At 31.0% G+C, this 16,194-nt stretch overlaps 1 protein-coding gene across 1 annotated transcript in view; it reads right to left on the bottom strand.

The window, feature by feature from the left end:
* Nucleotides 1-16,194, bottom strand: part of LOC129960921 (transmembrane protease serine 6-like) — a 31,136-nt gene that overhangs the window by 1,335 nt on the left and 13,607 nt on the right. Inside the window, exons 4-8 of the mRNA XM_056074664.1 lie at nt 11,917-12,027; nt 7,402-7,618; nt 6,620-6,743; nt 4,289-4,454; nt 2,296-2,435 (exon numbers count right to left, since the gene is read on the bottom strand). Of these exons, the coding sequence (XP_055930639.1) occupies nt 2,296-2,435; nt 4,289-4,454; nt 6,620-6,743; nt 7,402-7,618; nt 11,917-12,027 (758 nt within the window). The remainder of the gene's footprint in view (nt 1-2,295; nt 2,436-4,288; nt 4,455-6,619; nt 6,744-7,401; nt 7,619-11,916; nt 12,028-16,194) is intronic.

The raw sequence follows: 16,194 nt of genomic DNA, 5'->3' as shown, positions 1-16,194 counted from the left end.
AAATCCGAGTCCATTGGGCCAGCACTTATTTCAAACCTTTTATAGATTTGGTTATTTCTCAACTTTTCTTCAGTTGATAGTTGAGGGAATTCAAAACTTCGTTTACATTCGGAATCGCTTAATGCAAACATCGCTTAAATAAGAGAACTCTATCATAATATTTGTTCTGTCTAATTGTTTTTATTTATTCGTACAAAGGAAACGTTTCTAAAATGCATTTATGTCTCAATTATTCAGACAATTATTTTTTCTAATTTGGGATAAGAAACCTTTTACTTAGTGCTCATTCACTGAAGCATTTTTACAAACTTGTGTCTAGTCAATTTACTGATTTAAATATATAATTTCTTTTAAATTTAATTTTATTGAGCAGAGGTTTTTAAAAAGATAGATTATAGCTTTATTTTTTGTAATACCCCTGGATTAACAAGTCACCACACGAACAGTTTTCTCAGATGAATTGAAAAGAACATTTTCTTTCTGAAGATAAAGAAACTAAAATGGGAGTGAGTGCTTGCTCACCTCACTATTCATTAAGCTAATTACATTTCAGAATTAGCCAATATTTGTAGTTTCTTAACAAAGCTTCAGTCAGATGATTTAATTTTATAAATAAAGGAAGGAGAAAAATTTTAAAGGCGAAATTTCGTTGAATCAAGTGACATTGATTAAGTAACTGGAAGTTATTGAAATGTTTCACAGAAATGAAATTTTCTTCAATCATAACATATCTATAAAACTTTCACATAACATATATAAATTTTTTACAAACAATTTCTTCACGAACCTGCCAACGCAATCTAGAAAATAAAGAATATGACCTCAACGGCAGTTACTTCAAACAGATAAGTTTGTAAAATTGTTTTGATCCATAGCTGTGATAGTTTAATATAATAGTCATATACTAAAAGAAAACAGGCTACTCAACGTACATACTTGATGAGAATATCTGTCTATATAGGATCTCAAATATTTCTACTTGGAATATTATTTGCACCATTTCTTTTTGAAAAAATATGAAATGTATGCCTTCAAGATGGAGTTTCTCGCTAAGATTTCTATTAATATACCTTAAAGATTAAAAAAAAAAAAAAAAAGATTCTTCCATGCCCAAAATGTGTAATATAGTCTCCTCTAGTAAATGAAAGACCGTCATCAAAATCCAGAAGCAAAATATTGCATAGTTAGAAGGGTCTTATTTATTGTAAAAGAAACCTATAGAAATGTGCGTTTGTGTTCTTACATTTAAAAGAAACTTCTTCTTTATACGACATTTTGAAGCAAACTAGGCTATTTGTGGTTATTGAGCATCATGGCAGGTTTTGGCATCAAAACTGAAGATCACGGGTTTGAGATTTAATTCCTATACACATGTGCATGGTACTCGATAATCAAATATCTTCTCATTGGTTCCATTTGGAAGCTTGGAGAGATGGTGACACCCTCGTCATCTGACAAAGGTTCAAAGCTACAAGGCTCGTCCCCAAATAGCACTCGTGTAAATTACAAACGGTACGTTAATTTAATTAAAATAAAGTAATTGCAACTACTCATTTAAAACTATATATTGCAGAAAAAAAGTTTATAGTTATATCGTTCCTACAATGCATCGTGTAACCATTTGGCTACATATTTTTATTTCCATTTATAAGCTTTACATACTATCACAAAGGGTAACAATGAGTGTTGGGAAATCATTTTTTAAATGCTTTTTGATAAATACTTGTAGAAAAGACAGATAAAGGGCAATAGAAATACTAGAATTAGATTTAAGCTGGGAACTTGGAAAAATATCAAGATGGCTATTTTATGAATTATTCTACCGTTAAAATAGTTTCTTCTTGTATTGTAAAAATATATCGGTAAAAAGGGATTTTTACTTTTATTGCAGAACTGTTATAATGTGATTAATGTCACTGGGATAATGTTTAATTTATAATGCAACCGTTTGGCTCATTTCAATTTTTTTTAAAAAATCCATGAAAAAATAATTAAATATTTTTTAAAAATAATTTTTCCTAATTTATATGCAACTATTTGAAACTCATATTTTTTGTAAAAGAAATAAAAAGTCATGCATTCTAGGGTTAAGTTTTTAGCCATAAAATTTATTTTTGGTTGATACTTAATATTTCTTCTATTTTTTTAAATCAATGTTTTAAAAAGTAATAATGAATTAAAATTAGTTAGTTAGTTAGAAAACAAAATATTTAAAAATACATAATGGAAGTAGCATTAAAAATTATAGGAACATTTTTTTAAAAGTATACACAAAATATGAAATAGCGAGCTTACATGGCAAACATCCTGTCGGCCTTCTCTATTAGAGACACATATCATAGTTTTATCATTAATGGGTCCGAATTCACCTTCACAAGTGCGAGCTGTTTCAATCCATAAATCGACTTCTTTTAAGACGTGAGATTGCCCGGTACCTACAAAAAAATAATGGTTATAGCATTTGCAATATCTCTGAAAATCAGAAATATTTAAAGAACAAGTGGTTTCTACTGTTGCGGAAGCACTTATGAGCATGCGAGAGACATAAGAGAGCATTTCATTGTGATGTTAATTTGGGAAAGTATCTAAAAGTGTTCTCCAGGACGCTAACAGATGGCAGCATGAATAAGACAGTGATCCAATGTATTATGATTTCTGTATTAGTAGCGGGAGAGACATTTTTGTGATCCTATATGCATACGTTACATTATAGCCAGAAAGATGCAATAATGAGCGAAATTTGGACATGCACTATTAGGAAAATTAAACGTATGACGTGGTTGAGTGTCCTTCGACCTGGAGGATTTTTCCACGAGAATCTCCTCCAATGTTCAATAAATCTGAGACCTTTCCTGGCAACATTTGCCATGAATAAAGAATTGGATTCTCCCTGAAGAGAATGCAATCCATTACTGAAAATTCACCGTTCATGATTGTTTGCCAACCATGGTATATTATAGCTTTCACGTTCGCTAGACTGACATAAGCTCTTGTGAATTCCTTCCAAATATGAAGCTAAAAGATCATCAATATTGATATCATTTACACAAAATGATTTCAAAATCGCAATCCAACAATTATTCGACGCATTGCCGCACAATTTCGTAGGAGATAGTATTCACATTTATCTACTTTTTTGTGAACAGAGCAATACAGAAAATTGTTTACGAATGCGTAGAAGCGAGTCAATACTAGAGAATTGTTAGGAAATACTCCAGCACTTTTTTAAATCCTGTTATATATGATATATTTTGTATTTTCCTCAGTGTATTGCCAACTAGATAGGAAAGAGATCCTTAATAAAATATGTGACCTCTGCTAGAAGTCATAGTTGCTGGATATATGTTCCACATATTCACCACGTTTATAGAACCTTGGAGTAGACATGTTTATTCTTTATCAGCATTTCTTTTTGTTGCATTTTTTGCCAATGAATATGGGCATAAAGAAAAGCTCCCTTTGATATCTCCAAAATATGTTGAACATAATTCTAATGAGAGGACTATCGTGTTCAATCTGTATGAGCAATGCTTTCACCTTCCAGACCTCATCCAGAACAGTTTTAAAGTATATAAAAATTAAGTAAGGAAATTTTTACTAAAAATTTGTTACATATCGTAATATTTGCTATGTCGGAAGCATATCCATAATATTATATATATTCTTTGATGTATATTTCGAATAATATTCTTAAATATCTCTATTAATATAGTATAAGAATTAATAAAAGCAATATTATTTTCACACTTTTAATAAGCTTTCATAATATGTTTTGTTATTCTTAAATTGTAAATCAGTTGTGCACTAATCTGAGGTATGAATAAGGTGTCAATAAAGTTGTCCTTGCTAATTTTACAAATAGAAACGAGCATGAGCTTTAGTTTGTGTCTTATGGTACAAAAACGATCTTTGACTACCACACTCATGATATTAAAATATTTATATCAATTTATAATAAAATAATACTATGTATGGTTAAACATTGACATATAGTTAATAGCACATAATACTATTTAATGTCTCTGTAAAACAACAAATTAAATAGCTTTCGTTTAAAGAAAATAGTTGATGCTCAGTTATATCAATTGATATTAAGATAGATCAATTACTTTTAAGAACATATTCAATAATTAAGACTATTTAACTGATCGAAGTAATGTACCGCTTAGGTTTCTCAGTTCTGGCTATTTGGATTGTCACTCAATTTGCTCATAATATATAGAAATATGAATTACTTATATAAAATGATAGAAAAATTCACTCAAGAGTTTGCATAGCTTTCTGTTACCTCTTGTAGTACCCCAACCTGTTGCCATGCACTTGGTACTAGTTTTGAGTTGGTAGTTTTGTTCTGGAATACAGGCAGGCCGCACTTTATCGGTGAATTTGACAGGAGCATTGAGTTTTATAAGGGCTATGTCATGGGTTAAATCTTCTAACTGGAAGTCTATTAGCTGCAAAAGAAATAATGAAAACGCACTTTTACAGGGTATATCAAAATATAACGTTAAAGTATTAAAATAATGCTCTGTGAGCAAAGATGAGAAACTTCAAAAACTGACGCTTTGTCTTTTTTATAATGTGGTAGTAAATAAGGACACAACCTGATTTAGAAACAATATAAATTTATTTTTAACACCGTCGCTTCATGCCTCTAAGATATTGCTTAATTTATTTGCATGGCGAAAATATAAGAACAAAATATATAAATATTAATATTATTTCAGGTTGAAGAATGCAAATATAGCAAATTTAAATTTGATGATACTAGCATTAGTATTTTAAATCTTCCCAAGATGCAATTCCATTAAGCTTCTTTATTTTGCAGTTTTATGGATAATTTAATAACTTGCAATTCAATACAAAGCATTGTAAAAAAAAAAAAAAAAACTGTCCGCATACAACTAAAATTTATATTAAATGAAATTTGGCAAAAGGAATGGTAAAAGAGTTCCTCGTATTCTATATCATACCCAAAACTAAAACGACCTAGCTTCATGACACAGAAATGAAATCCATTTCCACCATCTTCTTCCTACCTACATAGATTCAAATAAGAACAAATAATTCCTGCGGCTCCTTCGAAACTGGTAATCATCTTTTCTACGCCCCTTAACAATCACCTTCCACTTCATTAAACCCTCTACAACTCTAAGAAGCCCTGTGATAGAGAGACCTTTTCAGGAAACGAAATAAGATAACTGGTTTAATTAATCAATCCACATGAAGACGTAATCTTTCCTCATTACTAACAAAATAACTTCGGATTATTCCGTCCTTTGCCAAGTTTCTTCTTCAAAAATTTTACCTTTCCACATGGTCAAAAATCCTCCTTCTCCTTCCCTAACTGCATATCGTCATTCTTTTCAATGATAAATAATAGCATGCCTACGATTCAATTCATCTAAAACGTTCCAATCTCATTTTAGAAAAACTAGACTCGGTAACCAAACAAATTTCAAAAGACTCAGCACTTTTGTAAATTCTTCATAAATTGCATATTAAAAAAAATCACAACACTCTTTATCTGTAAATAATCATCATCACTTCTCCTTTGAATTCATAATCGATTATTTGATTTTGTTAATTGAATACTAAATATCTATTCTCCTCTCCTCAAGAAAAGTAATTCCAAGTTGTGCGGACTGCAATTGTAAAACAGCTTGTAAACCATCTGTCAAAATCTTTTTGTTTATTATTCCATTTTAAAAACTTAACAATATCTTCGAAGAAGAGGGTCAGAAATTTGAATAAACTTCATCTGTCAATCAGCTGTGTATGATACCTGTTAAATTTTTTTTTAATGTTATGTATGTTTACTTTTGTCAAAATAAAATTGTTCGGCTGCAATTATGCTCGTATGCTCATCCAAAACGATAAAAGGGTCATTATAGCTCCAAATTCAAGAGCATATAATGGTGTTTTATATCTGTAAAAACGACCAAAATATATATGTTAGATGGTAGGAATTCTCTTAACGCATTAAAAATTCTCCATCATTCAATACTCGCACACACAGTAATAAATTCTACTGGATCTGAAATATTTCTTCAAAATTTATATTTGTCTGAATTTGTTGTGAAACAAAATTCAAAAACAGATAATTCCCAACACAGCGATGTAAAAGAAAAAGCACTTTCAGACGTAGTCACCATATGGTTGCCTTATTAGCTATAGAACTTTCATGAAGGATTCTGCGAAGATTGTTGCAATACATGTTGCATCCTTCTAAAGAAACAGTACTATTCTTCTAAATGAAATCACGCGTTCTGCCTTTTAAATAAGGAAATAGACGTTTTGAATTTTTTTTTAATGCACAATCTACCTGCTACGATTTAGATTTTTTAGCAACTGGATTTCAAAGTTATAGGGACGTATGATAAAAATAACGCGATTCAAATTTGAATTAGAAAAAGAAAGTTAAAAAAACTAGAAAACCCTGAATTGGATTGAAGAGAATATATATTTTTTTTAACATTTTCAATTGCTTCATTTTAAATGGGATCAACTGCTTTCAAATTCAAATATCTTAGCCGATAACAGCGCAAATATGTATGCTATTTTATTTGCTACCATAACACTTGGTTTGAATATATTTATGAATAAAAAGTGACTTTACCTCATTGCCAGTCAGTTCTGGATATATAATAATTCTTTCCACAAAACGAATTTGTTCATCCTGATCCTGATAAAATTTGTGATGATTTCCTAAATGGATTCTCCACTCATGAGGCATTTGATTTCTAAGAACAAAAATTTAAAGAGTTTTTTAAAAGAAAGAATTAAAGAATAGAACTTTATAGCATTAAACATGTTCTAATGATAAATTTTTCAATTATTTTGTTAAGTAAAATTCGATACCCTTTATCTTGCAGAAGAAAGTCAGAAAGTGTTAATAAATTTATCAAGTTGATGACAACAAAAAACTACCAACAGAAGATAAATAAATTTATTTGCTTCACAGAGTGTTTCCCATCCTTTGCATAATCGGAATCAATTTAGATACATTTCCAGTTACAAATGTCATGCATCATTAATAAGTATTTTTTAAATTAAATTTCTGATGATTAAATCATACCTTTTGACTATGCAGAGAATTTGTAGGGTGTGCAAATTGTAGAGCTGAGTCAGTAGAAAATAAAATATACATTTACTTAAAAATGGTGTAGAATAATATTGCTTCGTAGGCTTACACACTGAATTCTCGCTCATACTTTGAGCCTATTAATAAAAAATTGCATGCTCAACTGGAAATGAAGCGCGGAAAAAAAGATTAAATATAAGCGAGAGCACCAATTAGCAATGACTGAATTATAAAAGCTTTTTTCGGCCATCAACGTTCGAATCCAATAAAAATAGCATAAATGAGTTTTGTAAGTTTAGAGAATCAGAAACATGTACCGCATGAAACAGTGAGCTGCTGTGACCACCCATTGAGCATTTAGTAGGGTTCCTCCGCACATATGTCCATTTGGATGATAATACGACAACTGAAGATCTGCTTGCCATGGCCAACTTCCAGGTTTTGCTTCTCGACCTCCGATCACTCGATCTGTTCCAAAAGGAGAGGAGGAAGAATTGGGCCGAAGTCCGCAGCTCGTCGATATAAGTGGATGTCCTGAAAAAATCATCATCGTCATCTCTTTTTGTATACGTACAGGATAATTCAGAAAGGATGGGAGAAAAATTTAAGAAGTGGTAGTGCACACAAAGAAAAACAATTTTGATTAAAAAAATGTATATTCGAAAATGAAATGCAGATGCTTTACAGGCTGCATTATAGCAAAGCCGAGTATAACATATGTAAACTCAAGAATAACGTATTCGCTAAAAAAAAGCAATATTAATGAATATTTACAATAATCGATTAAAAGAAGGACCACAAACGGTAATGCAAGAACAGCGGCGAAAGATGTATTAGCGAACGGTTTAAAACGCTTCCAAGTACATTGAAAACATCTGAAGCAGCAGACGAAAGTCTTGCGATTAAGTTTTTTTCACAGTCAAGGGGAGTCTGAGACATCAGATTCTTCAGCTGACTCCACAAAAAGAAATCAAGACACGACAGATCGGGTAATCATGGAGGCCAAACTACAGTTCTATTTCGTTTTGTCTATCAGCTTGGAAATGTGATGTCCTGGTAGGGTTGTACATCTCGTCCGAAATGGACTGGTGCTCCAACGTGCTGGAACCACATACGCCACCGGAAATTAGTTGAAACATCCTCCAGCAAGCCTAGCCGTGCCTCTTGCAGAAATGTCCTTCGTCAAGATGTTCGATCAGATCACACTGTCTTAATGCATAGTCGCCGATTATTCCTGCCTAGTCATTGGTGAAAAAACATCGTTGATGCGCATGTGGATATACAAGAAAAAAGAACAATTGTCGTAAAATCTGGGCATTCTGCACACGCTGTTGGAGCGAAGTTTGTGCAAGGATTGGTGTCGGCTCTTTTATTCAGATTTGCTTACGGTTTCTTCCCCCCGGATGACATTGACATGAATGGTATTCGTTTTCTTCTGATAAAAAAAAGACGGGAAGTTTGTTTTAATATTTGAAAAGCAGCGGTATCGAAATGCACACCGTATCCACGTTATTTTAAATCATGTAGTTATTTAGGTGATACTGTTTCCATTTTCCATCAGGCAAATTATTGCGAACCTTACTTGATTTGGTGAGTATTTCCTCCTCTCTCGCGTTAAGCCATATTTTAAAATCATCTGTATATAATATATAAAGATAAAATTGAAGAGGCGTAGAATAAAATTATGCTAAATTTAAAATATGGAAATGTGATACAAATGTACAAAAGATTAGTAAAGTCCGCCGAAAAACTATCAGAACACTTCTTGTTCATAAAGAAGTTAGAGTTATATAAAATTTACAGTAAAGAAAAATGTGTCATTAAATTTGAAAATATGCCCTTTTAAAAAATATGTAAATTGTATTTGCATAAGGGATAGTCTACATATTTATAGTTGCATTTATAGTTTCATATTCCCAAATGACAACACCAATTCTTCATCCTTTAAATGATTCTGCATAATGAGAAACCTCGAAATAAAATCGTTTAGTAAAAATCAAATCAAAATAAGTGGAGTTATATAAGGAAAATAATCAAGGTCTGTTTCAATATATGTAAACATAGCAATTCAAGTTTTTAATTCAGTCCGTAATTCAGAAATTTTATTCTAAAGAAATTTGACATTACATTTTTTTTAAATGGAGCAACATTTTCGCAAAATACAGAAGCGATGAAAGATAGTAAATAAGAATTTCAAATGCATGGATAATATTTTTATTTACATGCTCATTTACAAAAAGATATCAATAATAGTTAAGCAGTATTTTTGAGACTTATTGCTTCTTCTAAAAATTCTTTATTAGTCTGCAGTTAATATTAAATAAAACAGAAAAAAAAATTTAAGCAGCTTAAAAACACAAGATATATGTTTGTATTCTGAAACATTTCTTTATGAATATAACAAAAATAACGCAGAAATGTTGAATTGCATATCAAGTTTTCACCAATCGAAACTTTAAGGATTTGTTTATGCAAAAATATTTTAGACTTATTTACTTTTCCAGAAACATAACAATTATTAATTTATCAAGCACAAGCACACACTTTTATCTTAAGCTTGTTTTAAACCGACTGGTATGTTGTTCCATTTGGTATCCCCCCCTTCCGCTATCGAATCCTTTTTCAATGGTGAGATGTCTCTCTCCAAAAAAAGTGAAAATTAGCTTGCTTTTTGATTGTTGATTTATATCTTAAAAACTATTGGACGAAAATGGATAATATTTGGAGCAATGATGGTTTAGGTCTTGATACTTTCATTGGTGTCAAAATTTTTCCCGTATTTCTATTGAAAAAATTTTAATTTACGAAATTAAAAATTTCAAAGATATTATAAAATATACTTTGTTTTAAAAATACATAACTTTTGTTTATTAAATATTTTAATATAAAATAAGAAATTATTAAAGTTGTATTATATCTAAAGATCTGTTGAAAAGAGAGGAACCCTCATTTATCCTTAGGAATTCCAATTGCTCGTAATTCATCAATTATTTACAAATAACATATGTGTCCGTCTGGAAAATTTGAATATGTATTCGAAATCGGGTGTTACTATTTGAGCTTGTGTATATCTAAATATGAAGACAATCTAATAGAAAACATATTTCTATATAAAAATGTAAGTATAAACATGTTTACAGTTTTATATTCAGTTTCGCCATAATGTGCATACTTTTTTGAAGGGCTTTACTTGGAAAATAAGCTAATTTCCATAGAAATCAACTAGAAAAGCAAAACAAAAATAATAAACACATGAAAAAAAATTACTGTATTTCTACCGTGTTTTTTACATCTTTGAAACGCACATATATAAAATGTTTGCATTTTTTTTTTTTTAATTAAGAGAAGAGAGATGATTGTATTTACAAAAACCAACAACGTTTACTTTGGAACCAAGGTTCGTATTCCATTTTGAATGCTAGAAAAGATTAAATGCAAGTTGAAATTTCAGCATTGAATTGAAAGAAAGAATTAACGAAATCGTTTTATCGTTGTTCACAGCAACGAATGATTCTCGCTTAGACATCTTTCATGCAGTCCGAAGACGTCCAAATGAAAAAGACCTGCATGTTGAGCATTGAGACCAAGCATCGTATGTGATATTCAAGATTAAGTGCTGGAGCTTCAAACTCTCTGTGTCACCTACAGTTAACCAGGAAACACTTGATCTTGGAAGGTAGGGTTACAGGCAAAGATATTTGCTCATTTACATCCCAGCTTCGTTCATTACGAGTACTGAAAATGTTTTCTTTGATAAAAGAATTATTGAATAACATTCAGCTTTGTTATGTCCACCTGAAAAACTTTAGATGCCCGTGATTGTACCCAAAAATGGGCACGTGGGAGGAATGTATGTGCGCTTAATATATAATAATCCGCATCGTATAATGTCAATGACAGCACTCGCGTCCTTATGAAAAGAACTGCGAAAAATCTGTGAAAGACGCGTTCTTCAGGCATCCTCACACTTCGTAGACATCCTGTAGCTTCTTTCAGATAGCAAATGGGCATTTTCCCCCCTCTCAATCTTCCATAGACAATCGTAAGTTTAGTTTAATTTAGTTAAGTTATATTTACGTCCCATTTGTAAACAACAAGAAGGTTATTTTGCTAAGGACCTCGTAGTTTCGAACCACGCTTAAATGACGAGGATGACATTTGAATCGACATCCCATCTCTTAACTTCCAAACTACACCAGTGGAGAATATTTGAACCCGATGAATTTAAGTACAACAGTTCCTTATGCATGGCTGCTCTTTGTGGAATAAGATTTCTAATTTAAAACCCTACGGCCCTGAAAACCGAGACCTTACAACCCAACTAAAGGGGGAAGGGTTCCATCAGAAATAATTACAATAATACGGTTTTGAAGTTGAAACTAACAGTCTTTTAGACCATGTTATCATTGTATTAATCTAAAGCGTTAAGAATGTGGAAAGTCGTGGAAGATCCAAATATCTTAAATACATTATTATTTCTACACTTCGTTTTTTTTTTTTTTTTTTTCCTAAAAAAATCTTCATAAATTCTGCAGTATCTGCTTCTTCCATGAAATTTTCTTGACAGTTGCTGCAATAAAGCTTGAATTATCCGTAAGATTTTATTTAATAAATTTTTAAAGAAAAAAAATTCTCATACTTTTGGTTAAAAGTCAAAAACAAGAATTATTCCATTATAATTAATAAAGGAGGAAACCATTAAAAATCAAAGATTTGAACGCTTACAATAATATTTATATAAGCTAATTTTATAAAAAAAATATATTAATAATAGAATAAAAAATGTTGTGGTAAAATGCAATAGAATACATGTGAGCATTTCTGGGACTCACCACAATTTTCTTCATCAGTGCCATCACCACAGTCATCATTTCCATCACAGGTTTGGGAGGGCTTGAAGCATTTGCGATTTCGGCAGACCTTTTCGCCCAAACCACAGAAACCTGCAAATGTAATGTCAAAAATACTTTCATTTTAACATTTTAAACATTTTTTTCGAATTTCGCAAGGAAGGCCGAACTTTGACCATGCAAAGAAAGGTAGCGAACGGAGTCATTTTGAACCTCTGCCAAAAAATAGATGAAAAAAGGATTTGAGCTCATTTCAGTTAATAGAAAGTTGATTAGAATTTGAAATTTTTGTCAGTGGTTTCGTTTAAAGTGTAAGGTACTTAATGTATATTTCTGTAAAAATAAAATTCATATTTGAAAAAAATATAAAGATTAAAAATAAATGTCCCAAAAATTTTCACATGCTTTTTGCTTACAGAACAAAGGAATTTTAACCAGATTATACCAAAAGTACAGAATAACTGACAATATGACATTATATTAAAATTTGAAGAACTCACTCTGAATATTCGAGGAAATATGAGTATTTTTAGTGAATAATTTTTAACTTCGCATGTGTAAAGCATAGAAAATTTTCTGTATTTAATTTCAAAGTTAGATGTAAACTTATGTAAAAATTCCAATCGAATACTATTAAGATTCAGAAAGATATTAGTTTTGTAGCAAGCAGATATTCAGTTATCGTTTAATGTGACAGCTTACATTCAATGCCATCTTTTTTTAATAGCTATTTTTGAAATGTGTTTGGTGTTTTCTTGTTAAGAGATGAATAAAAAAACAACAACAGATTTTTGTAAATGTTTTAACAGGATAAAAACTCTAACAGGATAACCTTAATTTACTTTACACATTAGACACATGATGCAGTTATCTTCAAAATGATCTAAAATCTAAGAGATTGAATAAAATGCAAATATATTATGACAGGATATCCGAAAACAATGGCTCAAGCATTTATTTCCTTTACAATTGCAAAATTTCATCAAATCAAGTACTCGAATGTAGGAAAATACTTTGGCTTCCGTAGAATGGAATAATGAAAGGTTTGAAAAATTTAGTTTTTATCTTGCCCCATAGAGCAAAAATGTCAAAGAGTACACTCATCTATCCCGACTTAGTTTCGTAATTTTATCTATAAAATTTTCTGATATTAAAAGGCAAATTTACTGACTTAGACCATTTTTTTTACACTTCTGACAGGTGTTTGAGCGAGACTTTTGGTGTAATTTTATGGGATAATAACACATCATGAAAGATAATTAAAAGCAGAATCTGAAAATAATAACGTATTTATTAACTTCTATTAAATTTTCGAAATTGTCAAATAATTCATTAATTGAAGTAGAAACTTAACACCTTCTTAACAAGTAGAAAATAAACACCTTCGGCATCTATACAAAGGTGCATTCTTTTAACAATATTTGAGCATATACCATCGGGTTCATCATTAGTTACTAAAAGTCAGGCTTTTTGAATTCGTCATGCACTGCGTATGCTACCAAGGAATCCATCCCTTAGTTCAGTCATAAAGCCAACCAAAATTGACTGAATATATCGGTCATCATTCAGCAATCTGTTGAACAAAATGGATCCAACCAAAAGATTTTTTTGAATTTATTGATAGTTCCCGCTGTTAATAAGCCTCTAGTACGAAGAATAGATTTTTACTGTTCCAAAAGTGAAAATTTTGAAGATTAATGTTTCTATTTCGATTAAAACAACATTCATCTTTCCAAATGGTATTTTTCAGAAAATAAAGATTTGATTTTACATAAAGTGGCACCTCAAAACGGGCATGCTATTGGTTCTCGACGTTCTTATGGTATGTGGTAGACTACCAATGACAGGGTGTGTCTCATGTTGGAGGGGTTGTACCATTGCTGATGATGGTCCTTAGGATTTAAACATAGTTCCTGCCAATATTGCCGGATCATATATATCCCATGCCTAAGCGCGGGACAGAGTACCTTTTGTAGTTACCTAAGATAGGACCCAATTGTAAATTTCTAGACGTCGATTGTGTAGTTGTCTATGTACTGTATGTATGCTATTTATTATGTTGAAATAATATCTACACTATTAGGTTAAGAATGTTGATTTTTGGACTAGTTTCCGTACACTAACATGGAGGTAACTTGGAAAAATAAGCTAAAATGTTAATTTCTGCATCACATGTATAACGCTTCAACTTCCCCGATCCTCGCCGGAAAAATACGCATCCTGCAGTTTGTAATCGATAGATTTTTCTGTAAATACATTTCCTAGATGGATGACAGGAATTCGGAAAACGATGTTTGTGCTTTTCTACTAGTCCGGCATTATGATTACATGCAACATAAATGTCAGCATATCCCAACTTTCTTTGTTACTGAAATACGTATGTTATTCTATTAGAAAACACATTTATTTATTTTCTTGTTCGGCATTCCAGAACTTTTCTAAAATATCTTAAATGTTCAGTTTCTCTTCCCTTCAGTATAAAATCGATGTTGCAATTATCGACCAATTAAAGTGAACAACATTATGTGTGATCCACAAATTTCTTTAAATTTATGATAATTGGATGATGTACTAGAAAAATATTAACATATGGCAGTTTTTCTATATTGACTAAATTTGCCTTTTTAAAACAAATTTTTCCGTCTAGATTTGTGATTAGTTCCTCAAATTTTAAAAATAAGCATATCTCTACAAATTTTGTAGAGAGAAACGATAAACTTTTTATGGACATGGGTCAATGTAAACGAAAAATGACTTACATGTCTACACTATAAGGGGGGTGAAAGAGTAAATTTTTAAAATTCTTTATTTGTAATCTTCGTAGAAGCCAATGTGTTTTCATACAATTATCCACCATATTTAATGAAACTTGGTAACTGGAAATATATGTCTAGGTGCAATATTTAGGGAAATAAAATTTTATTCCACTTTTTTTAAACATCTTGTATATTTTAGAATATGGTCATTATTCTGACTTTTTCATATATTTTCTTATAATAAATACAACAAATAAAAAAATATTGATTCAAACTGTTTGTTAAATTTATTAGCAATAGTATACGAAACATTTCTTGAAAATTTCCTTAAAAATGTTTAGTATTGGTGATAATAAATTAATGGTTGATAATTTATATCGAAAAAATAATTTTGATAAAAATGAGTTTGTGGTTACAGTAAAAAAGCATAAAATTCTTTATGCTCAAAAATTAAATCTTCAGCTCCTTCATTACTTTGAATCCTTTTTCATTCATTGAGCTCGCATTGTTTTTTTTTTTTTCTGTGAATTCTTACAGGTGATAATGAATGACTTTAAACTGTAAATATGTTCATAATCAAAAAGTTTTAGACCATCTCGTGTATAACTGCTGATATTAGCATGCAATTTTTTAATACACCTTCCACCTTCATTAAACTGTAGGGCAAGAAACTATGTCATTCACAAAGGCAGTGTTGTAGCTCAACGAAATATTGTTTCAGCTCTACTTCCCAAAATACCACTAAAGCTTTCATCAGCATTTTGCGTCATTCTATTCAGGCGATTCTTCTTTTTGATCACAAAATTATACATATATTGACTTTATAATACTCGCAACATTTAGAAGAAGTCCAATAGCGTTCCCGGGAAATGTTTTCCTATGTGCTTCTGTTGATACTTGTACCATTGGCTCCAATGCCCATGTGTAGAATGTTTAGTGCTTCAACTGCAGTGCTACAACGACTGTACTTTGCATGTTTTGAGATGACTAAGAATAACAGAACCATAATAGTTTTGTAATTTGTCGAATAATTCGCCCTTTTCCTCAGTTCCTATGTTAATTTTTTTCAGTTTTCGGAAACAACTGGCAATTCCTTTTTGCAAATGACCAATATATTACAATTTGGTAACTGTTTTTGTACCATAATATTTTTAATAACATAATAAGCTTTATAGTCATCGTCATCACATTATTGTGTGTACCATAAATTTCGTGACACTTTTGAACTTTGAAATATATGATGGGCTTCGGCAGTTTCCATATTGGAAGATAGACTCTAGTGCTTTCAACGAACGTTTACTGCCATATTTTGAATCAGGCATATTGTTGCACATTCTACCAAAATTGGATATTATTTTTATGGTCATCCCAGTATGAACTGATATGCAACTTACGCAGCTTTTGAGTGAAGAATAGCCACATTTCTGTTATGTACATGGGCGTCACAGTCGGTAGAATCTTTCTGCACTCTTTTTAGTCACATGATATAACTTGCTATTGTTTT

This window comes from Argiope bruennichi, chromosome X2 (genome assembly GCF_947563725.1).
Source record: "Argiope bruennichi chromosome X2, qqArgBrue1.1, whole genome shotgun sequence".
NCBI lineage: Eukaryota > Metazoa > Arthropoda > Arachnida > Araneae > Araneidae > Argiope > Argiope bruennichi.
Note: the sequence above shows the minus strand (reverse complement) of the source record. Positions and strands in the feature narration are given on the sequence as shown.